This window comes from Pithys albifrons, chromosome 22, assembly GCF_047495875.1.
Source record: "Pithys albifrons albifrons isolate INPA30051 chromosome 22, PitAlb_v1, whole genome shotgun sequence".
Classification (NCBI taxonomy): domain Eukaryota; kingdom Metazoa; phylum Chordata; class Aves; order Passeriformes; family Thamnophilidae; genus Pithys; species Pithys albifrons.
Window position 1 is genome coordinate 8,256,178 of NC_092479.1, and position 26,754 is coordinate 8,282,931.

General features: G+C 52.3%; 2 protein-coding genes across 4 annotated transcripts in view; one reads left to right on the top strand and one right to left on the bottom strand.

The window, feature by feature from the left end:
• Positions 1 to 189: 189 nt before the first annotated feature.
• Positions 190 to 4,517, bottom strand: DFFA (DNA fragmentation factor subunit alpha). Its single transcript, XM_071575743.1, has 6 exons — positions 3,925 to 4,517; positions 3,137 to 3,298; positions 2,921 to 3,051; positions 2,407 to 2,596; positions 1,891 to 2,045; positions 190 to 1,089 (listed from the first exon to the last, which is right to left on the bottom strand). The coding sequence occupies exons 1-6, from the start codon at positions 4,019 to 4,021 to the stop codon at positions 886 to 888; spliced, it is 939 nt and encodes a 312-aa protein (XP_071431844.1). The 5' UTR covers positions 4,022 to 4,517; the 3' UTR covers positions 190 to 885.
• Positions 4,518 to 4,567: 50 nt separating this feature from the next.
• PEX14 (peroxisomal biogenesis factor 14) overlaps positions 4,568 to 26,754 on the top strand; it is a 69,983-nt gene continuing 47,796 nt past the window's right edge. Inside the window, exons 1-2 of one of the 3 annotated variants that reach the window (XM_071575739.1) lie at positions 4,568 to 4,641; positions 8,990 to 9,037. In XM_071575739.1, the coding sequence (XP_071431840.1) occupies positions 4,606 to 4,641; positions 8,990 to 9,037 (84 nt within the window). In that variant the 5' untranslated portion in view covers positions 4,568 to 4,605. Of the gene's footprint in view, positions 4,642 to 8,989; positions 9,038 to 15,061; positions 15,164 to 26,754 lie in introns of those variants that run through there. The other 2 variants (XM_071575741.1, XM_071575740.1) reach the window with 2 other exon arrangements.

The following is a 26,754-nucleotide window of genomic DNA, read 5'->3' on the forward strand; positions in this document are numbered from 1 at the left end:
AAGTGCTGCAGTGCAGAAGAAACAGGAATGCCAGGAATCCCCATCTCTGTGTGGGAAACTTTGCACAGTGGCTCTTCAATCCCCTCCCTTTCCCCATCCCAGACTGTTCCCCCTTCAGGGATGAGGTTTCTTTGAGAAGAATCAGCACATCCTTCAATTACAGCAGCTGGTGGAAATATCAAAACTGGCTCAACAGCAAGATAAAAGCTTTTATTTGTATTAGAAAAAGCCTGTAACAAATTTAAAAGTAAGCCAGTTAATACAAATGCATCATGATGTCACACTAATGATTAGGGGAATAACACAGCAGGCCAATACAAGTCTGTCCCACAGCATTACAAAGCAATTATTTCTACCTTTGTTGGGTTTTACAAGTTCTTACACAGCACCCAAGAAAAAGCACCAAAGTTTAAGGACTTTGAATTTCCTTTAACTGCTGAAATCATCATGAGAATTCAAGTTCCCAGGTCCAGGCTGGAGCTTAAAGCCAGGCAGCAGCTGCCTAAACCCTCTGCCTGTCCAGAGCTGTGCCTCAGTGTCTCCTGGAGATCCTCCACCTTTGCACTGCAAATGGTGGGGAACAAGGTGAGCTCCAGGAGCTGCATCCACCAGTATCAGATGGAACCTTCTGGCTCCCAAGCAGGTTTTCAAAGCTAAACCTCTGCATGCTGTGTTTAGCAGTACCATTGTTCCAGTATGCTGCAAAAAGCCCAAATCCCTTTGGTCACACATGATCTGAATCATCACAGGAGCCTAAGCCTCGGGACAATGTCCACATTTCCCCCGTGTATGGCCAGACCACACTGCCCAGCACGCTGTGGCTGCCAGGGTGTGTCTCTGTCCTGATTGTGATGCCAAAGCTGAGCTGCCCAGAGCAGTGCAGGGTTATTTCCTGCGTTTGGAGCTGGGCCAGTCCCCCCAGGGCAGGGCTTTCTTGCCCCTGGACGTGCTCCGGAGGGACTGCAGGGTCTGCACCTGCTGGAGGCGCTTGGAGAGCTCCTGGTCACAGGCAGCCTGCAGAGCTCCAGCCTTCTGCTTGTCCCAGCCCAGGGCCCAGGCCAGGGCTGCTCTCTCCTCCTTCAGCACCAGCTGCAGCAAAACAGATTCCTGAGAGTCTTTGCTACTGATTCCCCACCACCAGCCCTGTGCCCTCATTAACAGGAACGAGGTGCCTGTGCAGCACTGGCTCTTTGGCACTGAAGGACCCAGAGATTGGCTCAGTTGGTTAAAACTTGGTTGTAATAACACCAAGGTCATGGGTTCAATCCCCTGTGTGGGCCATTCACTTAAGAGTTGGACTCGATGATCCTTGTGGGTCCCTTCCAGCTCAGAACAGTCTGTGATTCTGTCTGTGATTCTGTGTTCCCACCTTCCATCACCTACTCTGGGGGCTACTGGATTCCCAGTGTTCTGCCAACACTCAGAGCCTGAAGCTCTGCTCTGTTCAGAGGAACAGAAAGCAGTTACTTCATTTCTCCATCAGGGAAAAGCAAGGGCAGGAGTTCACAGCTTGAAGGGACACCTTTCTAATGGTTGCAGTTTGGCTGGACTTCCCCAGCTGTGGGTTTATTTACAGTTTTCAAAAATAGTCAGTTGTTCATTTGGGATGTCTAAAAGAAGTAGAGCCTGATGCATCTGCATACAAAACTCCACCCTGCTGGTGAGACAACTGACTGACTGGTCAGAGACCAGAGCCAGGATTATTCTGTGGCTTCTCAGAGATGTGGAACAGCATCAGCTAGTCCCAGAGCAGTTACTGAGGGAGGGAGATTCAACCTCACCCCATTGAGACTGAGATCTACTGACATCAGGGCAAGGTCAGCTTCCCCTACAGCCTCTCTCTCCAGAGGCAGAGATTTCCCTGAATGTGGCTGTGTCATTCTCACCCACCTCCAGATCCTGACTGTCCAGGCAGAGCTCTGGGGCAGGTTTCCCTCTCAGAGCAGCAAGGACCTTCTCACTGAGGGCAGTTCTGGCTGGGGTGCCTGTGCTGCTGGTTCCTGTGTCAACCACATCCACCTCCTTCCTCGGTGCAGCCTCAGGTTCTGAAAAGGAGCAGAATCAACACAGTCCCTGACAAGTGACCTGAACTGCTCTGATGGTTGTAAGATAACAAAATATGCATTCTATTTAGGTGCATCCTCTAGCTTAAGAAATCCATAATGCTAAACATGATTTAAGTTTTCTCCCAGTATTCTACTTTCAAGAACTGTTAGAAATGTGACACAGCAGTGAGAGGACTCACCTGGCCAGAGAATTCTCACACTGTTTACATGATACAAACACACCACCAGCTTGTCCATCAGCCCCATTAACAGCTGCTGAGCAACTGATCACTCCAGTCCTTCACTCCACCCAACTATTTCAGGCACCTCTGGAGATCTCCAGCATCCCCATGCTCCCTACCTGCTGCTTTGCTCAGGACACTGTCCTCAGTTTTCAAGGCCTCCAGGTAGAGCTGCAGGAGCTGCCTCGACTGTCGCTCCTCCTCCCTCCTGTCCAGCACCTGCTGCAGAGTCTCCTGCAGCACCTGAGTTTGGGTTTCACTTTGGCCAAGTTCTTCTGCCAGGTCTGAACGTGGCACATCAATGAGCACCTGAAAGCAACGACAGTGCTCCTGAGCAGCTCATTCCATGGCAGGGACAAACCCTCCTGACACCCAGCATGTTCCACAAGGATCCTGGACAAGACTCCCTTCTTCACCAGAAGCCAAAAGCCATCCAGGCAGCTGTGGAATCATGTGCAGTTTTAACAGAAGTCCTGACAACTCCTGGCAAGGTACCAGCCCTTCAGAGGGGTGAGGATACTCAAAGGAAAGGCACCTGGGAAGCTGCAGGAGGACAAGGGGCAGTTCTTGCCATCCCTCCCCACAGACAAGGTGTGAAGCCAAGGACAGAGACTGGGGGTCTCCCCACTGTACCTGGAGATCTTCTTCTGACACCAGGATGATGCTGGACAGGTCATCCCTCAGCTGCCTGGCCAGCTGCTTCCACTTCTCCCCAGCACTGTCCACTTCATCCACAGCCCCCGAGAGCCAGGATGTTCCTCTGTCTGACACAAGAGCCATCAGTGTCCTGGGCCAGCCCTGGTGCCCCTGAGACAGCCCAGACACCCCTCCCCTTCACCCACAGCCCACCTAAGCTCTTGCCAGGCCATTTCTCATCCTTGGCCAGTGCCACAAACTTGGTGTTGGGTGGCAAACACGAGAAGTAATCCTCATCATCCACAATGGTCCCATCCTCTGCCAGCACCAAGGTGATGGGCTCTCTGGCCTTGTCAATGGCCAGAACATCACAAGCTGCACAACAGAAATAGAAAAACTTAATTAAATGCCAAAAGTGACATAGCACTGCCCTTTTATTCCCCCCAGCACAGAGCCAGGCAACTGTGAGGGACAGGCTGGAGCCCTGAGCTGTCTGCTCACAGCTCTGCACATCAGCTCTTTGTCAGCACAAACGTTTGGGTTTCCCCTCTGGAAATGGCAAAATCGTTTAACTCATGTTAGTAAAGAACCAGCATGAAGTGCTGGGCAAGTGTTAGAGCCCAACGTACCACGGACTGGAGGTCACACACTGAGGTAACCCAGACACATCAACAGCATGAAAGGGTAGAAAGCCAAGATTTTTTACAAGATTTTGGCAAGGACACTTAAGAAAGAAAGTTGAGAAGGTCAAACAGGAAGAGCATGGACTGGGGAAAAATCTGAGGGTCTTCCGGACTTTTTTCTCTTTCATCCCTGCCTGAATCTCCCATCTCAGTTTGGGGCTCATTTCGGTCTGATCCCCACCCGACCCTCCCCGTCTCCCTTCGGGGCTGCTCCCCCGGTCGGGCTGCGGGACAGCGGCTGTTCCCCCGCCCCGCCGGCCCCGCAGCCCTTCCCGGAGCCCTTCCCGGGGCTCAGCCCCATCCCCGCGGCTCACGCACCCTTGTCCCGCAGCTCCCGCAGACAGGACGCGGCCACCCCGCGCTGCTCGGGCCCGTCCCGGCGCCGCACCACGCACGGCTTGGGGCGCGCGGCCATGGGGGATGCGGGACAGGGGCACACCCGGGGGGCCCGGCGGTGTCCCCGCAGCTCCCGGCACGCGGCGGTGTCCCGGGGGTGTCCCAGGGGTGTCCCCGCAGTGTCCCTGCAGCTCCCGGCACGCGGGGGTGTCCCAGGGGCGTTCCGGGGTGTCCCCGCAGTGTCCCCGCAGCTCCCGACACGCGGGGGTGTCCCGTGGGTGTCCCCGCAGTGTCCCTGCAGCTCACGACACTCGGGGGCGTCTCAGGGGTGTCCCCGCAGCTCACGGCAGCCGGGGGTGTCCCGGGCGTGTCCCGGGGGTGTCCCGGGGGTGTCCCGGGGGTGTCCCGGGCGTGTCCCGGGCGTGTCCCGGGGGTGTCCCGGGGGTGTCCCGGGGGTGTCCCGGGCTGTCCCCGCGGTGTCCCCGCAGCTCACGGCAGCCGGGGGTGTCCCGGGGGTGTCCCGGGCTGTCCCCGCGGTGTACCCGCAGCTCACGCGCGACACCCTCGGGGCGCAGCGATGCGCCGGCGCTCGGTTCGCCGCGCCTGCGGCAGGGGCGGGCGCTGCCCCGCGCGCTCGGCGGTGGATTGGTCGCGCCTGGGAAGATGGCGGCGGCGGAGCGAGCGGAGCAGCCGGGGCAGGTGAGGGCAGGGCCGGGCCGGGCCGGGCCGATCGGGGGGCCTGGGAGGGCTCAGCGGGGGCCGGGAGGGTTCGGGCACACCCCCGGGGTCCGGGCAGCGCCCGAGAGCCCTGCCCTGCCCTGCCCGAGCGGCGGCGGAGCGAGCGGAGCAGCCGGGGCAGGTGAGGGCAGGGCCGGGCCGGGCCGATCGGGGGGCCTGGGAGGGCTCAGGGGGGTCCGGGCACACCCCCGGGGTCCGGGCAGCGCCCGAGAGTCCTGCCCTGCCCTGCCCGAGCGGCGGCGGAGCGCGCAGGGTGCAGGCCGAGCCTGGGCACGGGCAGGGAGAGGCTGTGGGAGTGAAAGGCGCGCGGCTCCCGAATAAAGGGGAAATAAAGGCAAATACAGCTGAGGAGAAGGGGCACGGCGGGCCAGGGAGCCCCCCAGGCTCTGGGCACTCAGTGCTGTCCCTGCCGCCCCTGAGAGGGCCCCACAGCCCCGGGTACCAGACATGGCCCCACAGCTATGCCCCGGGCAGGGGTACCAGGGACGGGCACCACAGCTGTCTGTGCCCCGGGCAGGGGTACCAGGGACGGGCACCACAGCTGTCTGTGCCCCGGGCAGGGGTACCAGGGACGGGCACCACAGCTGTCTGTGCCCCGGGCAGGGGTACCGGGGACGGGCCCCACAGCTGTGCCCCGGGCAGGGGTACCAGGGACGGGCACCACAGCTGTCTGTGCCCCGGGCAGGGGTACCAGGGACGGGCACCACAGCTGTCTGTGCCCCGGGGCAGCCCCAGGGCAGCAGGAACGCGGTGCGTTGTGTTCAGTGCCTGTTCTTGTGTTTGGAAAGGTCTCCTCCAGCCTCCCTGCCCTCTGTGGGTGAGGGGGCTCTGTCACTGCCACCGCCCTGCCCGCGGTCCGGGGTCACTTCTCTGCCTCTGCCAACTCAGCCCACCTCAAACCAGTGGCCTCTGGAGCAATCCCAGTGTCCCAGAGAGGCTCCCGAGAGGTGGGGCTTGGGAGAGGCCTGTCAGTGCCTGCAGGAGGGAGGGGAAAGGTCTGACTGTGTGAGCAGCTGGAGGGGGAGAACAGGGCAGAGCCTGCCAGGACTCAGAGCTGAGTGTGCCAGGACTCAGAGCTGAGTGTGCCAGGACACTGAGTGTGCCAGGGCACAGGGCTGAGTGTGCCAGGACACTGAGCTGAGTGTGCCAGGGCACTGAGCTAAGTGTGCCAGGACACTGAGTGTGCCAGGACACAGGGCTGAGTGTGCCAGGACACTGAGTGTGCCAGGGCACAGGGCTGAGTGTGCCAGGACACTGAGCTGAGTGTGCCAGGGCACTGAGCTGAGTGTGCCAGGACACTGAGTGTGCCAGGACACAGGGCTGAGTGTGCCAGGACACTGAGTGTGCCAGGACAGAGCTGAGTGTGCCAGGACACTGAGTGTGCCAGGGCACAGAGCTGAGTGTGCCAGGACACTGAGTGTGCCAGGACACTGAGTGTGCCAGGACACAGGGCTGAGTGTGCCAGGACACTGAGTGTGCCAGGACACTGAGTGTGCCAGGGCACAGCTCCATGTGCAGCCCCCCAGCCTGCCCTGCTGTGCCCACTCACTGGAGCCTCCTGCTCTGCCTTTGTTTGGGACTGGGCGGGCTGAGTTTGGAGGGAACACTCTTGAACTAAACTGAATGGGAATAAATCACACAAAATCCACACTTGGGTAACCAGCACAGTGTGGGTTGGGAAAGGCTGAGTTGCCAAAGCCCCAGAGAATGGGCAGCTTTGCATCACCCCAGTGCTCCCCTCAGCCCCACAGTGGGGCAGATGTTACAATAATCCACCCTCCCACTCCAGGGAGTCCTTTCAGAGAGGGGAGACCTGAAACCCCCTGGGCAGTCTGCAGGGCTGACAATTTCTGAGAAACAAATCAGGTTAACTGGCAAATGTGGTGGCCTGAGAAACATGTGGGGTCTCTTCTCATCTCCCACTGGTGCACATTCCTCTGGGAACTTCAGTGCCCTCCAGCTCTGTGGGCTTGGTTGGGATTTGAGAGACTCTTGTAGCTTTGGCTGGAAAAAGGGTGTGACTGATCCGTGTGTAGCAGTGGATGAATTCCCAAGGGGACAATTCTGGAATGAAACAAAGCACTCAAACACCTGTTGGTCTCAGAGAAGACAAACACCACTCCTGTCACCCAGCCCTGGCAGTTTGACACTGTTATCAATGCCTGTAGAAAAGAAAGCTGTGCCCATTGCACAGAGAATGTAATAAAATATTTGCTTTCTGCCCCTGGGGGTGTTTGTGTATTTATTGCCAGGCTTTGGGCAGGAGGCTGTGAGTGGTGGCACTGCCTCACTTAACTTGTTTATGTTTGGGTCCCGTTGTGTTTGCTGTTCCAAATCGAGTTAGTTTAGATGCTGAAAAGGGAGTGTCAGATGTCTTATGGCTTATTACTTGTTTTTCTTAGTTTAATTTTCTCATTCTCATGAATTAATACATTGCCTCAAGCACTGTGGCCAGGGGGGAGTGTTGCAGCTCAAATGGAATCATTTGTGTGGATAGAATTATGTTCTGAAGGCAATAAACATTTTACCAGAGATTTTAAAATGTTTTGTTTAGAAATGATGTTCTTTGGGCCTCTAGCAATGTCCTTACTAAAAATAAGCAGAAGAAAAGACCCTGTCTGTCTGTCACTGCTCTTTATAGTAGAAGAAAGGGGAGGGCAGGATGGTGGTGTAGCTGGGAGCAGAACAGCTGCTGTCCTGCTGAAGGTCTCACAGTTGAGTGGGGAGCCAAATCCCCTTCTCTTTCCAAAGCTTCATTATGCCCCCTTTGGGTTGAGTCCCCCCCAGCTGTTTGTTTCCTTTGTGTGAGGAAGGAGTTAAAGGGAATTTCCCAGGTGTTGGCAGGTGCCTGATTTGTTGCTGCAGAGACAATTCTCAGCTGCATCATTAGCCAAGGCACAGGTGGATTTTCCTCCCCACTTGCCTCCTGTAGCTCTTCTTGGCTGTTGAGCCTCTGGATTCTGGGCCTGAAGGGGAGGTTTTCATGAAGGTAAATGCTCTGTGGGTGTCCCTTGTTTTCCTTAAGCACAGGCACTGCTGGAAAGGGTGGAATCTTCCCTGACTTGTCCCAGGGCTGGCACGTTCCAGAGGGTGACAGTCCCTGCCTTGTGCCCCGGGGATGGGCCCTGGCTGGGAGCAGAGGGAGGTGCAGGATATTTGAGTTTCTGGCACCCTCTTGTGGTAAAAACTTGGTTTTATCTCCGTTTTTTTTGGTGTAGTTTGTAGATGGGAAAGAAACCCAAACTTGAAACACTGTGAAGGTTTGGTGTGTTGAGTAAAAGAGATGAATAGAATTGGAGGACAAAAGGTGATTTAAGGACCTGGCTGCTGGACCTGGTGAATGGGTTCCCTTTCCTCTAACTGAGCCTCAAAACTTGCCTTCATTGCTAATCAAAGTGCATCTTTTCCCCCCTGAGGTCACCAGACTGTGTCACCCCTGCTAGGACAGGACACCTCAGGTGAAGACAGCGTGGTTTAGACCATCCTAACACCGGGGTGGTCCCTTTTGGAAGCAGCTGGTTGACCAGGATGAGTTTATTTTATGGTGAAATGTCTGTGCCATGTGAGAGCTGGTCCATTCTGGTTACACACAGACCAGTCTGGTGGGGGTTTGGCAGTGAAGGGAAGCCCAGAGAGTCACTCTGTGAGACCTGGGACTGTGGTGAATGTTGTGCCTCTTCTGGAGAAGTGAGTGAACAGGAGCAAAACCGAAGGTGAGCCTGGAGAGTGGAGGCTCTGGGAGTTCAGGTCTAGTCCAAGCTTTGGCTGACTGTCCTGCTTTGATCAAAAGGCTTCTCTTTCCTCCTGTCCACCACCTGTTCCTGCTGTGCAAGGTTCAGTGTTCAGCACCTGCCCTAAAACTCCACCTCCTGATCCCGTGTGGGAAGCAGGGATGGTCCTGGTGCTGGGGCAGTTTGGGAGGTTTGGGTGAATCCTGCCTGGTGTGAAATCTCTGAAACGACAGTGCAGAAGACAAAGGGGGCATTAGTAGATCATAGAAGTGATTGAAATATTTCAGAATTTGGGTTCAGGTGACCATGTGGCATCTGTCAGGAATGTTGCTGGCTCTCACTGGGGGCTCCTGAAGTGAGTTCTGTGAATCCTCTTGTTTTAAATGGGGACTGCTGGAATTAACATTATTTTTTCTGTGCTTCTGAGCTTTTAGTCTTCAGTCCTTCCCAGCAGTGCTGCTGATGGCAGAGACAGATGCCTGTCCCCCAGTGCTGCTCCCAGAGCCCCGTTCCCAGGCAGTTTCCGGGGTGTCCCTGGGGTGTCCCTGTGTGTGCTCATTGCTGTGTTTGTGTTCCAGGCCGGCCCCTGCCCCGCCTCTGACACCGCCGCGTCTCGGGAGCCGCTGGTGAGTCCCTGCTCAGCCCACACAGCATTGCTTGTTTATGACATAATACTCGTGAGCTGTTCTCTTTGCCACCTCAGTTTTCACCCATTGTTTGGCTTTCCTGAGGAGCTGGGGCTTTGTGGAGAAGGTGTGAAGGGCCGTAGGTGGCCCTGCTGTTCCCCCGGAGCTGTGACCCAAAGCCACCCCTGGGCCACTGCCCTGGGCTGGAGCTCAGGCAGCCTGTCCTGGGGGCTGCAGGGGGTGCTCCTGTCAGGGCTGATTCAGGGAAGAGTCTGAAGAAAAGAAAAGCCTCGTGCATCAGAACTGAAACTGAAATTCTTGATGCTGTTGTCCAATAATCCCCCTCTGCTGCTCAGAGACCTCCTTCATGCTGTCTTTGTGTCCAGAGGCCCTCAGAGTGAGCTTGGAAGTGTTTATCAACTGCAAGTGCATGTGATCCAATGTTTTTGCTCTAGAAGCATTTTGGAAAGTGCTCTGGGATTTTTGGTTGTGATGATAACTGAGAGAACCCTGTTTTGTTTGCTCTTTTGTGGTGACACAGAGTGGGCAGTGAGCCACTGGTCCTGGAGCTGCAGAATATTGTTTTTTACAACCTTGTTTTAATTTCTTTCTTTCCTTCCTCTTCAGCCATCTATAACTCAGTCAAAACCTTGCCAAAATTCTTAGCCAGTGTTATTGTCCTCAATGTATAAATCTCTGAGTTTCTTCCCTGGCTTTCCTTTGTTGCTCCCAGTGAGTACAAACTGCTGGCAGGGAGGACACTCATGGCACTGCCCACACCAAAGTGTTTGTACTGGGGAACTCTCACCTGGGGAGCTCAGGAGATGGTTTTAAAGGAGAGAGACGTGAGTCAAGGCTGTGAACTGGGGAAGGTCAATACAATTCACTGCTTGTGAATTCTGTGAAGCTCTGCAGTGACAATCCCTGTCTGGTAACCCTGTGCCATCCTTAATTGCAGGGCTGTCTGTAGGTGAGATTAGCTGGAGTTGTTATTGACACCCTGTGCCCTGTGATGGATTTGGTGGTTTGTTTCTGGGGGGGTTGGTTGCCCTCCCATCCTGCCTTGGGAAGGTCACAGGAGGCAGCAGAGCATCACAACCTGTTCTGCTCAACAGTTTGTTCTTCCTCAAGGCAGGTTCTTGCATTGCCCTTGACTTCATTAATTCCTTGCTGTGTGTGTGGCTGCAGAGCTGCTCAGAGGGAGCAGGTGTAGCAGTTGTGCAGCTTCTGTTTGGGTGGATATTCTTACTACAGAAAATTATTTATACACTTTAAGAGTTCCAACGTAAACTTTACTCCCACGATGGTGAGTCTTACCTGTCAGCTAATTAGAGCCCTTTGAAAGGTTGAGGTTTCCTCCTTATTTTTTCATTAATTGGATTTTTTTTAATAATAAACTCTCAGTCTTTGTCACATTTGTTTAGGAGTTATTATTGCTCCCAGCTGCTCCTCTGTAGGTGCCTTGTTAAACGAGCAGTGCAGCTCTGGGAGCCAGAGGAGCTGAGCTCCCCATCCTGCTGTGCCCTCCCTGTGGCCAGGGCTGTGCCTGGGGCCTTCCACACCCACAGGAGTGCCTGGGCCACCAAACAGACCTGTAGGCAGGTGGTGCTGGGCCATAAAAGTGCTCCTGGAGCCTCCAGGGCAAACTGGCAGGAGCTCTGCCAGGGGGTCTGTGTGGGGAGCTCAGGGGTGCCATCCTGGGCTTCAGGTGTGGGGCTCAACAAGGTGAGGAATCCAGAGGAGGGAGAAAAGAGTCTCATGGCCAAATTCTGCTCTGCACCCCCTCACCTTTTTTGACTTAACTGGTGACAGGGCTGAGAGCTGCGTGTGATGAGGCTGCTCATGGTCTGGGCAGGGCCCGTGGGTGCTGCTGGGGCTCCCAGTGCTGCCCAGCGGGTCCCGTGGGTGCTGCTGGGGGTCCCAGTGCTGCCCAGCGGGTCCCGTGGGTGCTGCTGGGGCTCCCAGTGCTGCCCAGCGGGGCCCGTGGGCGCTGCTGGGGCTCCCAGTGCTGCCCAGCGGGGCCCGTGGGCGCTGCTGGGGCTCCCAGTGCTGCCCAGCGGGGCCCGTGGGCGCTGCTGGGGCTCCCAGTGCTGCCCAGCGGGGCCCGTGGGCGCTGCTGGGGCTCCCAGTGCTGCCCAGCGGGGCCCGTGGGCGCTGCTGGGGCTCCCAGTGCTGCCCAGCGGGGCCCGTGGGCGCTGCTGGGGCTCCCAGTGCTGCCCAGCGGGGCCCGTGGGCGCTGCTGGGGCTCCCAGTGCTGCCCAGCGGGGCCCGTGGGCGCTGCTGGGGCTCCCAGTGCTGCCCAGCGGGGCCCGTGGGCGCTGCTGGGGCTCCCAGTGCTGCCCAGCGGGGCCCGTGGGCGCTGCTGGGGCTCCCAGTGCTGCCCAGCGGGGCCCGTGGGCGCTGCTGGGGCTCCCAGTGCTGCCCAGCGGGGCCCGTGGGCGCTGCTGGGGCTCCCAGTGCTGCCCAGCGGGGCCCGTGGGCGCTGCTGGGGCTCCCAGTGCTGCCCAGCGGGGCCCGTGGGCGCTGCTGGGGCTCCCAGTGCTGCCCAGCGGGGCCCGTGGGCGCTGCTGGGGCTCCCAGTGCTGCCCAGCGGGGCCCGTGGGCGCTGCTGGGGCTCCCAGTGCTGCCCAGCGGGGCCCGTGGGCGCTGCTGGGGCTCCCAGTGCTGCCCAGCGGGGCCCGTGGGCGCTGCTGGGGCTCCCAGTGCTGCCCAGCGGGGCCCGTGGGCGCTGCTGGGGCTCCCAGTGCTGCCCAGCGGGGCCCGTGGGCGCTGCTGGGGCTCCCAGTGCTGCCCAGCGGGGCCCGTGGGCGCTGCTGGGGCTCCCAGTGCTGCCCAGCGGGGCCCGTGGGCGCTGCTGGGGCTCCCAGTGCTGCCCAGCGGGGCCCGTGGGCGCTGCTGGGGCTCCCAGTGCTGCCCAGCGGGGCCCGTGGGCGCTGCTGGGGCTCCCAGTGCTGCCCAGCGGGGCCCGTGGGCGCTGCTGGGGCTCCCAGTGCTGCCCAGCGGGGCCCGTGGGCGCTGCTGGGGCTCCCAGTGCTGCCCAGCGGGGCCCGTGGGCGCTGCTGGGGCTCCCAGTGCTGCCCAGCGGGGCCCGTGGGCGCTGCTGGGGCTCCCAGTGCTGCCCAGCGGGGCCCGTGGGCGCTGCTGGGGCTCCCAGTGCTGCCCAGCGGGGCCCGTGGGCGCTGCTGGGGCTCCCAGTGCTGCCCAGCGGGGCCCGTGGGTGCTGCTGGGGCTCCCAGTGCTGCCAGCAGGGCAGTGGCAGAGCAGCTTTGGGGTTTGTTGGCTCCCAGTAAACCCATTTGTTGGTTCATTGTGCCCTGCACACCATCCCTGGGTTTGCTGCACAGGGAGCTCTGTGATTCACTGAGCAGAGCTCTCCTCTGTCTGACCTTCTGATAAGTTTGAGATTATTGGTTTTTTGCCTGTTTTTCTCTCTTTCTTCTGGGTGTTCATTGACTTCTGTCACCCCTGCAAAGTGCACTCACTTAATCTGTCAATTCCTTTTACTCTGTTGATTTAGACAAATATATTAATATGTGCAAAGCTCACAGATGCAAATTTACTTACTGAGGGTGGTGAAAGAAACACCATCAGACCAAGTTAAATTGCTTGTTTGAGATCAATGGGAAAGTTTGTTTGGAATTCCCTTTAAATCCCAATTTTAAAAGAGGATGGACTGTAGTAGTTTGGGATGTAACTTGTGTTGTAGCACTGTATGTTCATGAGAGTCAGAAACTTGCAGTAGTCACAGACCAAAGCAGGTTAAGACCCCTTCAGTCTGTACAAAATGCACAGGTTAAATGACAGATTAAATGACACTTCAGAGCAGTGGGTGAGGTGGCACAACCAGGACAGGGACAGTCCTGTGTCACCAGTGGGGGTGAGTTAGTGGGTTACAGTATTTTCTGTGCACTTGTGCAGAAAAGAGCTCTAAAAGCAATTCCTGCTTTGTTTGCAGACAAACCAACATTACTGGTCAGAAGACTTTCAAGATGGGTTTAAAATAGTTGGGACACTCCAGGTTGTTCTTTACAAAAGGAAACTGAAGCACAGGGAGTTAGGTCAGAGTCATGGTTGGACTTCCAGAGATCCCAGATCTCCTCCTGAAGGTAAAGTGGAGGTTGCAGTGCTTTGAGACACTGGAGGAACACACTGGCACATAGTTAGGAAATGCTTAATACTCGGTATTTTCTCCTTGAGCAGAGCTGGTTCCGGGCTCAGGGTGGGCTACAGGCATCCTGCAGCTCGGTGAGTGGGGCTGTGCAATGTGCAGAGCAGCTTGTAGAGGGCAGCAATGGCCCACAGTTCCTGCCTGGGAGAGGAGGGACCAGCTGAAGAACTTCACCCGCGTGTCTGACTGCCTTTTTAGCTTCTTGAAATAACTTTGTGCAGGAACTTGTTCTTTGGAGCACCTCTTGACTCCACATTATTAAATTCCTACTCTGAAAAACGTTGCTAGAGATTATTAATTCCTGTAATTCCACTGAGCAGTTGGACAGCTTTGCCCAGGTGCTGCTGCCTCTGTCATTGTCACTGCAATTACTGACAGCTTGTGATCCTCACGAGGTTAGAACCGAAAACTTCTCGTCACTTCTTGGCTTCCTCCTGCTTTTACCTGGGAGATCATGCCATGAGCAAAGGTTTGCACTGTCTGTGGCATCTTTGTGGTGCCTCAGATATGATGATCATGTTAAAAGTGAGGTAGCAGGAGCACAAGAGGTAGAGTGGCTTGTTCAAACTCCAACCTCGGTGCACGGGAATGTCTCCTTCAGATGCCCCTGATGGCAGCACCTTCAGAACCAAGGCTGGCCAAACTGCCAAGGAATTCTTGGGTTTGGAGTCTCTGGCAAACTTACTGGAGAAGGGACTTTCCCTTGTGTCTTGTATTTCTCCATGTGCCACTTACATGGCAAATCCTTCCAAGCAGATTGAACAGTTGGGGTTTTCTGTTTGTTTTGGTTTTGAGTGCAGGTTTCCACAGCTCTTCTTGTTCTGGTTGTACAGACCATGTCCTGTTCCCAGCTGTGAGCCCATAACACACCACTGCAACTTGGCAGTTGCCTTTCTGGAGAAGTAACAAGGCACATATGCAGAGATTTGTAGTAAAAGGATTTTACAGCTGGAGAGAAGCAAGAGAGTTTCACATCATCAGCCACTCTCACAGAATGCCCCACTTCTTTACATTATCTGTTTCATCTCCTGGTCAGAGCAGGATTTTCCTCTGCTGTTTTCAGAGCACCTGAGTGGCCTGACTGATGGTGTTCCCAGGGATACAGTCCCACAGCAGAGTACAACCTGCTGGAATGGAGCTTCCCTGCTTACAGTGAGAATTCCCTGTGTCTTCCTCCCAGTTTTCTGTTTGTTTTGTGTGCCACCCTAAGTGGTTCCTTTCCTCCTCCAGCATCTGCACCCCTCAGATGTTTGCAGACAGTTATCACATCATTTCTCTTCCCCCACCCCCATCCTGGTCTCTCAGCCAAGCTCTACATATTTAGCTCATTTAATCTTTCCTCGTAAGTCAAGCCCATAATTGACAGCTCTGACATTGGTTGCACATGCTGCCAACAGGATATAAATACTTTCTGTGCAGTGATTGAGAATTACAGACAGGGCTGAGACGAGCCTGCCCCTGCCCCCCAACACTGGAGTTTTGAAAAGCCCTTTTCCAGCCTCAGGTTTCCACAATTCCATGAGGATGGACTTGGTTTGCAGCCCAGTGGTCAGTGCCAGGCACTGTAGGACTCAGCAGTGGTGTCAGGTCACCTGGGGAAGTCACCCTGTGCATTCCACTCGGAATTCTTATGGAGCTGGTGCATTCCCTGTGCTGCCCTTGCCAGCCCTGCAGGTGCCTCAGGCTGCCAGGGCCGTTCCTTGGGGGAAGGCAGAGCTGAGCTCCTTGCAGGGAAAGGTCCTTCCCTGTCTCTGCCAGGAGGATGCCACCAATCCCTGAGCCTGTGAACGAGTTCAGGTTCTTGCTTGTACTTGCAGGATCTGGGAAGAGGCTTTTAGTCTCACCCAGGAAGGTGTTGCACTGGAGGAAGAGGCAGTGGCATGTCCATGTGCTGGTGCACAGGGATCTGTTCCCAGCTGAGCAGATCTGGAGGTGCTTTGGGTGACTTGTCTCCTCAGGTTTGTGGCATTGCCCTGAAGGAGGTGGGAAAACTGAAGTTGGGGAACTGGTAAATGAGGTGCCTGCCTTGTAATGTGTGTTCTGTGAGGCTTCTCAGGCTGCAGCTTCCCCAGCGGGGCTGGGGCACAAACATTACCTGTGTTATTGCAAACATGCAGCATAAAGAGCATTTATGAAGGGGAATAGCAGAGGAAACATTAGAGCAGGGACCTTATAGCCTTTCCATTATTATGGTTTAAATCTTGACATGCTCTTTATTTGCAGCGACACTGGGACCAGTAAAAGGGGTTTTTTCTGCTCCCCTCCCTCCCCTGTGTCCCGAGTCCTCCTCCCTCTGTCCCTCCACATCCTGTCGGGGCTGCGGGGCAGAGATACCATCGTGGAACCGGCGGCTGTCGCAGCGCCAGGTTTCACTTTGGGTGGAATCGGCCCCTTTTGACTCACGACTTGGAAACCAGATGACTCACAGAGATGCATGTTTGTTGTTTTTAATAACTGTCATTTTGCAAAATATGGTCAAAGCTTCAAACCATGACTTCTGGAGCAGGGCTGGTGTGTATTTATTTCTAATTTGGGAGGCTGTGGAATGTGTTTGTAGCTGCAGAGTCTTCCCTTAAAGTCTGAGGTAAAAGAAATTAAAGCACTGACAGTGTGAAAGATTCTGGAGATAATTTTTTTTCCTGTTACCTGCAAAAATATTTATTTTCTTGATCAATTACTCAAAAAGGCTCCAGGTGCCAAACATCTGGTGGGATTGTAGGCCCCTGGTTTATGTTTATGCTTTTTAATATACACCCAAAGGGACAGGTTTCTTAAAAAGAACTCAGGCAGATGTTTTTAATTTGTGGAGTTTTAAAGAATAAATGCCATTCCTGCTTTATCATTTCAATTTCTAACAAAATTGTCATCTATCTCCTTTCTTTTGTAAGAAGCTAGCAAATGTATTATTTTAATGGCAGAATTCCCTATCAATAAAGCCCTGTAGCAGTATGGAAAATATGAAAATATCTACACATTTAATTTTCTAGAGATTTATTACTGCTTGTACAGCAGTTTGTAAACTCTCAGCTCAGTATTAAGTGCTTTATGAGATTTTTGTGTGTTTTACTCTCTAATTTGCCTCAAGAAGTGTTGTTGTAATTTGTGGAAGTTCTACAGGTTTGTTTTGCAGGTCAGTGACTTCACAGTGAGAATTCACAGCCACTCCCTCCTGGCTGGACAGGGGGGCACTGGAGAAAATCTGTGTGTGTGGGAACAGAGATGGAAAAGTGTGGGCAGAGACCTGGGCACAGAAGTCATTGTGGTCATGGATTTTCCTCCAGTTGTTTCTCAGAATTGGGGAGCTTTGTAACCATTTCTGCCCTGATTTATATTCGGGGCTGTTGCAATTGCTGTTGCACAACGAGGTGCTGTGCTCTGCTCCAGATCCCCAACCTACCCCAGCCTGTTGCTTCTTGTTAGAGAGTGAAAAAGCAGCTCCTGGTTTAAAACAGAGAGTTCAAGTTTGGCTCTGCTTTTAGCCTGAGATGGGGCATCTCTGGGGTGGTGAAGCTGCTGGAAAAGGCACATTGGCTTTCTCAGAGGAGGGAGGGGGCATCTCTGGGGTGGTGAAGCTGCTGGAAAAGGCACATGGCCTTTCTCAGAGGAGGGATGGGGCATCTCTGTGCTGGCAAAGCTGCTGCCTTTCTCAGAGGAGGGAGGGGGCATCTCTGTGCTGGCAAAGCTGCTGCCTTTCTCAGAGGAGGGATGGGGCATCTCTGTGCTGGCAAAGCTCCTGCCTTTCTCAGAGGAGGGAGGGGGCATCTCTGGGGTGGTGAAGCTCCTGCCTTTCTCAGAGGAGGGTGGGTCTGTGCCGGCCGCTGCTGGGCTGCCGGATTCTACTCTGACCTTGAAAGAAATAGGTTCTGATCTTTATTTTTCCAAAGTTTGCTTGTGCAAGGTAGTGAAGCAATGGCTTTGGAGGCTTAAATTGTGCTTTCAGTGCAACCCGAGGTAGCAGCAGGGCAGGGTTCCCCCTCCAGGGACCCTCTGTCTGTCCCCCAGGAGAGGAGGGCTCAGCCTCTCGCCCACTCGGTGCCTGAATTCCCTCTGGAGCTGCCAAGGAGGATGCCAATTTTTCCATTTAGCTGCCTATTGTATAGACCTTAAAAGGGAAGGTTTTAATGCAGTTGGCTGCGATATAGACTGTTAAAGGGGAGTTATTTATGTTAACTGGGCTGTTCCGGCCGCTCCTCGGGCTGCCCCTGGATATTGACGGGGCTGAGCCGGGCGCTATTGCCGGGAGCTGTCACACTGACTGGGACAGAAAAGATCTGTATTTAAGCCATAACACTGCGCTGGGATCTCCCAGGCAGGATATTAATGCTAATTCATCTGCTCACCCCCTGCTGTGAGTGTTATTTGTTTAAATCTGTAGAATCCCACAGCGCATTTATATCCTCGCTAGAGTGAGCTCCGCTCCCTGTAATTATTTAACATTATATGCTGATATAAATTGTAACAGTTAAAGAATGGTAATGAGAAGCAAAAAAACACAAACTTAACCTTAGAAATGGCAGAGTCAGCTCTTAAAACAACAGCCAGCAACTTTCCCTGTTCCCTGCTTTTCCCAAGTCCATATGCACAGTATTGTGCATACATTATGTGTGTGCGTGTGTGTTCATGCTCGCACTGGCAGCCGTGCCAGGCAGGGCTGTAATTATGCAGAATGCACTGGGAAACTTATGCACACTCTTAATTACATGCAGTGCCTACGTACAGCAAGTTTTATCTCTGTGCAGCTCAGCTCCTTGATGAGTTGCTGTGATGTGTGATTGGGGCCGGGGCCACCAGGCTGGCAGAGCAGCCCCCGGTTGTGCTGCTGCAGGGAAGGTGGCCCGGGGATGAGCTCCAGGCCATCGGGTGTCACTGTTGCTCTGTGCAGCCTCCTCGCCCGGCTCGGGGTTTGTCTGGCAGCTCAAACTGGACTTTGGAAGTAGTATTTTTGGCTATAAACATCTAAGGCATTTACACATAATTTATATATATAGTGCATGTCCGTACACACCAGTAAGTGTGGGTGGAGTGAGCAGAGGTAGCTCTGTGGTGTGTGAGCTGATCTTTCTTTGCAGTTTCTGGTGCCCACTCCAGATTCGTGTCCCAGACTCCCTGCAGGATGGGCAGCTGCTGCTGAGTGGCTTTGCATCCTGCTCTGGAGGTGACCTGATTTCTGTTTGTAATTTTCCTGTGCACTTCAAGCCGTGAGCACATTTTTGGGTTTGTGATGCAACAACTGTGGTGTAGGAACAGCAAAATAATATTCAGTTTAGGTTTTTGAAGAGCTTGGGAGCTGCAGGGCCTAAAATGTACCATACACAGGTTTAAACTGTAGTGTGTGTGCCAGAGCTCATTGAAAAACCAGGTTTGCATTCAAACAGTTCATCAATAGCATAAAAAAAATCAAAAGCTTAAAATGGATATGAGAAAGAAAAAATATATAAATAGCAAAGAAACTGTGTTTTAAACAGACTTTGTAGCTTGTGTAGCTCTGGGTGGGGAGTGGATGGGAGCCTGGGGAGCTGAGCCTGAGCTGGGTTTGCAGAGCGAGTGATGGTCGGCCGGGCTGTGCTGGCAGTGTGGACCTGTGCCAGCCTTCACCACAATTCATACTGTGTCAGTTTAATAAATGCACTACTTAAATTATGAAATTACAAAAGAAAAAAGAGAATGCACTTATTCAGACTCTTAATACATTAAAAATAAGGCATTAAAACACTGCCTTTTTTTTTTTCCCCTTCCAGAATCAATAATGAACAGGAAGGGTTGTAGACATTAACAGTCATGGACATTCAAGCTCTTATACATAAATTATCTTAGAAAAATGCACATAAGACTTGAATAATGTAAATACATTAATGCATTTAATAATTTAAACATTAAAGCGCATTCAGGAATCCGTGGCAGAAGCTGCTCTGAGATAAGGGACGGGCCTGGAAGTTGTGTGTGTCCCAGGATCGATGGCTGGTTTCTCCTTGAGAGAACTCCCAGGGGACAACAGGCTGTGTCACTGCAGTGACCTGTCCTCGGAAATCCCAGGGCACTCCCCAGCTCTGCCTCCACCTCCCCTGCTCTCCCCACCACGTGGGAACACACACACAGGATCTGTCTCAGGGGCCACGGTGCTTCTGGACATTATTCTTGCCCTGTGGGCTGCAGTTTGTCCAGAAATCAGGTGGAGCAACTTCAGAGGGTGGAAACTGGTGAGGCTGTTGGAGAGAGTGAGGCCTGGGCAGACAGTGCTCTCCAGGAACTCTTGGCTCTTTCTTGGAGCCCTGACAGTCACAGGGTTGGCTCTGGTGTCATGACAAATAAGGGGGTTTATTCAATTTTTGCCCCTCTTTGGATTGAATCACTGTAGCAGCACCTGGGGGAACACAAAGGGCTCCTCACACAAGGTGTTTTCCTGAGGATTTTGAGCTGTGGTGTTTTTGCTGATGTGATTAAATTTGAGGGGTGGTGTTTCCACCCCTGATGCCACTTGTGCTCAGTTCTTGGCCCTGCTGTCCTCACCTCTCCTGCAGGCAGGTGCTCTGGAGGTCACCTGCACCCCACAGCCCCACTCGTGGAGTGGTTTAAGGGATCCTGCTTAGGCCTAGATACTGATGGAGCTAATGATGGAACTAATAAAAAAGAGCTTAGTCTGATCCCAAAGGGAGAAGAGTTGGGTTGGTTAATTAAAGGAGCCTGGCACAGGGCACCTAGTAATTATAGGTGCAAGAAGTCTGAATTTGAAGAGGATGGTGCAGCTGGAGAAGGGTAGGGAGGCACCCAGAGCTCTGCAGGCTGTGGGCAAGAATGCAGCAGAACCAGATCTGAAAATCAGACTCTGGCAGAATTCCTTGGTGAATTCTTATTTATTCCATTTTTTAATGAGGCCCTGGATGTCTCCTTACGCATTTGTGTTTTTGCATGCACATGTGTATGTTCCATTCCAGTTCCACCCTGTGGCTGGGAGGGTGATTTTATTACAGACCAGAAGATTGAGAGACAGATGTTTGAAGAGACACAGGCCTTGCCCTGTGGTGGTTTGGGCTAATTAATGCTGCCTGGCTGCATTATCAATGCTCTGGGTCGTTATTCCAGCCCCATCCCAGCTCCAGGAATCTGCCCCATCCCTGTGGGGCAGAGCTGAAGGCACAGGGTGAGCCCACCAGGACCTGCTGGGGAAACCCCCCTGCACTCTGCTGGAGGGGTGGGGGACAGTGCTGTGTCCCCACCTGTCATCACAGGGCCAGGTCTCTTCACAGGGAAGTTCTTTAAAGCAGAATTTCTCAAACTTAGGGATGAAAGGGCTTCAAAGGAAGTCACCAAGTCACTCACCAGTGAACAGCTTTGTACCTGTGATGGCTGTTAGGGGCTCTGCTCCTCCTGCTTTCAGGAGGCAGCATTTATTCCAGTTTCTCCTTTTCCTGAAGGAACTTGCTGCCATCTCAGCTGAGGGATGTGGGATGAGCCACCACAACAGATGAGTGAAAAAGAGAGTCAAGCTTGCATGAAGTTTGAGAAGCTTTGGCCAATTTTGTCTTCCAGGGACAAGCTCTGCAAATACTGCCCCAGATGGATTTATTAACTTCCCCTGATGACAGACAGAGACAGTTATTTTGTCCCCAGTGGATTTCTCAGTAGGCCCCATCTGTGGAAGGGAGCACTGTCTGTGCAAAACATATCATTAGTTTTAGTGCTCAGGACTAAATAATCAGTCTAGGAAACAGTAGGTCTTACACTGCCCTCACTGCTGGGTGCTGTATGGGTGGATCACACTAGAAAAGGAAATGTTATTTCCAAGGATTTGGGGTCAAAAGGTGCAAAGCTCCAGTTTTGCCAGAGGAGGAGAAGATGGTCCACGGAACAAACTGCTCTGAGCATCTGTCCTTGTGCTCCTTGGCTGTCCTGAGTGTAGAACATGCTCATGTGCCCTGTTTTTAGTGGTTGTGATGATGAGGAATTCTCTTCTCATGGTCCTTTCTCCCAGCTGAGGCGAGTCCTTGGCTCAGATCAGCCGAATCCCTGGGTTTTCCCACCGGGAGCAGGCGGTGCCCCGAGCACATCCCGAGCCTCCCACACCTGCCCGGCGCAGCCTCCTGGGGGGAGCCAGGGGTGTGTCTCCTGCATGTGGGAAGCTCCTGCAGGGGATTTTTCATAATCCAGGGCCTGTTGGAGAGAGGACTGGAGCGATGGGGTGCTCTGGACCTGCAGGGGAAGCAGAGCAGTGGGTGGGATGTCCCCAGGCTGCCGGGGCTCAGTGTTGGGCTGGACTGGGGAGGCACAGGCGTTTATGGTGAATTCTGGGCTGTATCTCAGCCTGCTTTCTGCTTTTCTGGCTTTGTCTCTGTGGGGTATTCTGTGCATTATCCCATTTCACAGCCTGAACTCTTCCCCCTATTTACGTGGGGCAGAGATGTAAGGAGGAAGGGAATCTTGACACCACTCCACCTTTGTATCTCAGTAACTCCATGTGCATCTCTCTGTCTCTCTCACAGGGGCCAAGCCTCTCCTGCCTTCCAAACCCCTGCCTGGAAACTGCTGATTCAAGCAGGGAGCAACTTTAGGGCTCCTTACAGAATAAATGCCTCCTGTGTGCTCCTCTGGCACTGGGATTTCCTCTCTGTTTATCCTGCTCGGGTCTGCTCATGGCCCTTGACTAAACTGGGCACGGTCTGGTGGTGTGAAGGTCACTTTATATGTGCCATATCCATCTCTGCAGGCGTGGTGGGAGGGTAGGGCATCTGAAGCAGCATATCCTGCTGGGAAAAGGGGGAAGAAAAGGATAGTCTGGCTCTTCTTTTCACAGCCTCTTGTGGTGGGATGAAGGTTTTGACAGCCTAATTCAGCATTTAGAGAAAGAACCAAGCAGAAAGATTCCCCCTCACCCACTCCTTGCAGCCCAGCTGTGACAAACTGACAGATAATTAACAAATCAAGACCTCCTATTAGCCTTGTCCCTGATGCATTAAACAGCTCCTATGTTGCATGTGTCCTTTAGCAAATGCCTGTGCTTTCTGGCTGCAGAGTGAGGTGGGCACATCCTCCCAGAAAGGCAAAGGGATCTCTGAGATGTCAATGCACAAATATTTCCAGGAATAGAAGTTGTGTCTAAAAGGAAGGGAGGTGTGGGTCATACCATGACTGAGTGGGAGCTCCTCCAATGGAACAGAGTGTGTGGAGGGTCTGGGAATACAGGACTGAGGGGGGTGTGTGGAAATATTACTGAATCCCTCCTGTTTTACAGAAAATGGCATGAATTGCAGCTGCAGTTGACAGGGCAGTTTTCTGACTGGGACTAACCAAGCCTGTAAACATGACATGCCAGGAAATGTGGTTTGTGGTAGGAACAGACCTTAATATTGTGCTGTGGGCTCTGTGCTGGTGCCTGTTCCTCTCTGTGCTCAGGTTGTTGGAACTGTGGGGAAGCCCCAAACAAGCTGCTTCTCTTCTCTTCAGCTCCTCTCATTTGGAGAAGAGCACTGAGAAGTGTCGATATCCTGGTTCAAGATGCTCAATAGACACAAGGCTTTGGTTCAGCCTAACACATGTTACACAGAGAGAGACACCTAATTGCATCAAAGCCACTCTGAAGTTCATGTATGTGGAGCCCATCAAGCTGAAAGCATCCAGACAGCATCTGCTGTTATCAAATCACTCTTGAGTCAGCTAATTAAAATAGAGCTTCATTTTTCTGAACCATTGTTTGGCAGGAATTCGAAACAGGTCTAACCCAATTTCTGTGTGTTTATGAGCCTTTATTATATCAAAAGTACTTTTCTGTAAATGTACAGGGCAGTGTTAAATGAATTGATCTGCACTAGAGATGCTCTGTGGGCTTCCTAATGATTCCTCTTTTAGCTTTTTCCAGATACACCCCAGAAAGCTTTGTCCCTTATCGTGTCATCTTCCTGCTCTCTCTTCCTTTCTGTCTCACTCTCAAGAAAGTAAATGTCCTTGTATTTCTTTCTTTCATATCCTCCTCCTCCACTCTATTGGGATTTTTGTATTATTAAAACATTTACACATTTGCTGCCACATGCAAATGCAGAATAATAAACCAGGACTCTTTATACTCCAGACAGGAGCAGGAGGTCTCTCACCACTGATTCTTACCCTGAGCTCATCCCTGTTGGTTACAGGGGGTGGAGAGGAGGGGAATCTGAACATTACTGTGTTCAATCTGTCTGATAGAGGGGGGTTTTGGCTAATTTTTTTATTTTAAACACTTTATATTTCAGCTTGCAGATTCAAGGTATGACATTCCTCTTTGTAATTTGCTACATACCAAGCACAAAAGTTAAAGAGAGGCAGAAATTGCTCCCTGAAGACAAGTTGCAGTCTTTGGCATCTAATTCATGAATATTCTCTGCAGAAGGGGAATGCCACACGTAGGGCCAGTCCCTTCAGAGCATGAGAGTGTGAGGAGCAGCCCAGGGAAACAGCAAAGGCAGGAAATAACTATTTTTCTGGTACCCAGCACAGTCCAAACCATTCATAGGATATTCTTAAGTCTTAAATTTATTTCTGAGCAGTGGATTCATAGTCCAAAAAAAAAGAAGTTAAGAATTAGCATCAAGTAAAAATCCTGACTGAACTGTCATGAAATCCTCTCCCTGGAAAGGTAGTGAAGACTTTTAAACTTCTAAAACCAGATGGAAAAACACAAAATAAAACTAATTTTCCTGTGTGGTTAAGGAAGTTTGTTTCCTTTACCCTTGGAGTGGGATTTCAGTGCATTTTATTTTGCATTAATGCAGCTGTTCTGTGTGTGTACATTGAGCTGCTCTGGGTACAGCCTGGAAGCAGCATGAGAAGGGGGACTGGGGCTGAGTGCCCCATTCTGCTGGAAGCAAACCAGAGGGTGAGGTTCTGTCAGGTGCTCCCAAAGCTGTGAGGTGTTGCTGTCTCCTGTTCTGTGCTTTCACAGAGGTTGTTATTCAGAAGTTTGCTCTTCTGTTCACTGATTCCTCTTTTCATAAATTTAAGTGAATTTAATGCTGACAACAAGCAGCAGGCTCAGAACTCGGGATGTTTTGCTGGGTGCTTTTTCTGGAACTCTTGTAATCAGACCCATTCTGAGGGTCCTGCTGCTGGGGCTGGACTAATCCCATTCATTATTTGGGTCCCTTCTTCCTTTCTGAGGCAGGGGGTGCAGTGGGACCCCTCTCATCTCCAGTTCTTTCCCAGCCAAGGCACAGGAGGCCGTGGCTGTGGAGAGGAGTTTCTGGTGAAGCACAGAGGGTGAATCCAGACACCCTCCTGTGCAGAAACAATTCACCCAACCTTTCTGCTCACGTCATGGTGAGTACAGAATGAGTGTGGCACATCAAAGAGGATCTTCACAAGCTTCCCAGCATTTCCTGCATGTGCAGTTGCTGCTGCAGAAAGAAGTTTGTCATTCTAGCAAGAAACACTCTTTGTGTCTCTCAACAACAACAACAAAGTCAAGCTCTTGGTCTGAGGATCCAAAAGCCCAGGAAATGCATCTCTAGGTCTCCTCATCCATTTGGGACCTAATGAAATATAGAAAATACTCAATAAAAGCACCTTTATTACTTTAAATGTTTAAATGTGGAGTTTTTAGCCATCAAGTTAATGTTTTTGTATCTTTTTTTGATTTGATTGTGAGCACTTTTCCAGGTATCTCTGCCACTTGAGCACTAATTGGATTTCCCCAGATAAACGGTGGTAGCTGCAGCCCTGACATCACTGTGGCTTTACTTCATCATCATTTTATTTGTTTTTACTGTAAAGGTTAATAAATCTTGGTGTGTTTAGAGGATGAAACAAGGCAGGCAGGCCAAGAGCTGCAGCGTGGAGGGGTGAGGTTTCTGTGCTGCTCTCCCAGGCAGAGGGGGCAGAAGGAGCAGGGGGACCCTGTGGTGGCTCTGATGGGTTTGGGTGTGCCAGGGAGTGATCCAGAACCCTTAAGATAAAAAGTGTTGATCTCCACACCAGTTCTCAGACAGAGCTGCAAGGCATTGGAATTGGGTTACCATTGATTTAAGGTGGGGAGAAAACCAAGCAGTGTGGGGCTGCTTAGAAAGGGATACGCAGCATTTATTTGGCTTTATTAAATTTTTTAAAGAGTATTGGAAGCCTTTCAGTGCAAGTGCACATGAGTTGCCTCTGTATTCTCAAGAAGGTTGATACAGAACTTGCCAATACTTTAGGGCAGAACTGACTGAATTGCAGATTTTACTGAAAATTTAGGCTGCAGATAAATTTCTGTAAGAGTTTTCCAAGGTCTCATATTTTTGCTGTCTTGTTCCTTTCTTCAGAAAAGTCTGTATTTTACCTTTTTCCTGGGAAGGGGAACTTGCCTTCCTCCCCCAGCAGAGGAGACCCTCAGTTTGCAGCCACCAGGGCAGCCTGGAACCCTTTTTGCCCCAGGACTGAAACTTGAGCATTCCAAACACCTACCCCAGTTTTGGACCTTGTGGCTTGAGGGAATCCATTGACCAGCCTGTGGTTGGGCCAAAGCAGCATTAAAAACCAAATCTACTTTTTTTCTGTTATCCAGAGATACCAAAGTGCTTTGTAGCTGCTCTGGATCAGGTGCAGGTCCTGAGCAAAGTGGGTTTCAGCCTCAGGTTTCCTGTGGTGCCAGCTCTGCAGCAGCACCGGCCGTTCTTCCCGTGGTGTTCATTCCCTGCTGTGGACCCAGATTTCAGAGAGATTGTTGATGCTTTCTGCAGCATTTGTCAAGGAAATGGCTGCTTTCTTTTTTTCCCCGAAGTGAGTAATTGTTTATTAATTTTTCAGCACGTAAAGAGTATAATTATAATAGTCCCTGACATGTACTGGCTGTGCCAAGGTTTAAGGAAAATAAAAAAACGTAGAAATGCCATTTTGAACCTTCTCGGATTTTTTTAGGCCTTCCTGCTTTGGACCTAAATTTCTGTGTAGGAATTAGGGAGAAGCACCCTGGTGTCAGTTTAATTCTCTGTAGAACTAATTCTCTTGGATGTTTTAACTCAGTTTAGGGCAGTGCCATCCTACTGAAGTGTTTCAGGAGGGAGGAGTAGGTGATGAGTGCCTGGGATTTCTGGGGACACTGTCCTGGTGGAGCAGCATCCTGGATTTGTCCTGACACAGGGTTAGCTGGTCCCTCCTGCTGAACTAGGACACACCTCTATGCCTTGTGTCTTTAAGGAGTGGATGTCACATCCACGAGAAGCACCAAAGTGACTGTAGGGAATGAAGTGGACCCGTTGTTGGCACAGTCTGGGCAGCTCCTGTGGAAATGCTCCTGTGTTTGCCCTGTTACTGTTTCTCTGCTGCTGTAGAGGAAGAAGCATCCTGAGAGCTGACAGGGAAGCTGAGGTGCTTTTCAGGCTGGTCATGCAGGTTCCTCCCTCTGGAGGAGGAATGGTGGGCTGGGAGCTCTTTTCTCTGGGAACTGGACAAAGACAAGGGACGCAGCTGCTTCTGGATCTATAAAATTATTCCACTCGCAGTCCCCACAGACGAGGCAGCTCTGGCCAATCAGGTTCCTTGCTCCTTACCTTGTTTTTCCCTTAATGGGGCAATTAACAGCAGGAACAAAGTGCATGGTCTGCTCAGT

Coding starts and splice junctions, on each gene's coding strand:
- DFFA (XM_071575743.1), bottom strand. CDS start 4,021: ATGGCCGCGCGCCCCAAGCCGTGCGTGGTGCGGCGCCGGGACGGGCCC. Junction 3,052..3,136: donor ATGGCCTGGCAAGAGCTTAG/GTGGGCTGTGGG, acceptor CTCTTGTGTCAG/ACAGAGGAACATCCTGGCTC. Junction 1,090..1,890: donor TGGACAGTCAGGATCTGGAG/GTGGGTGAGAAT, acceptor GTTTTGCTGCAG/CTGGTGCTGAAGGAGGAGAG.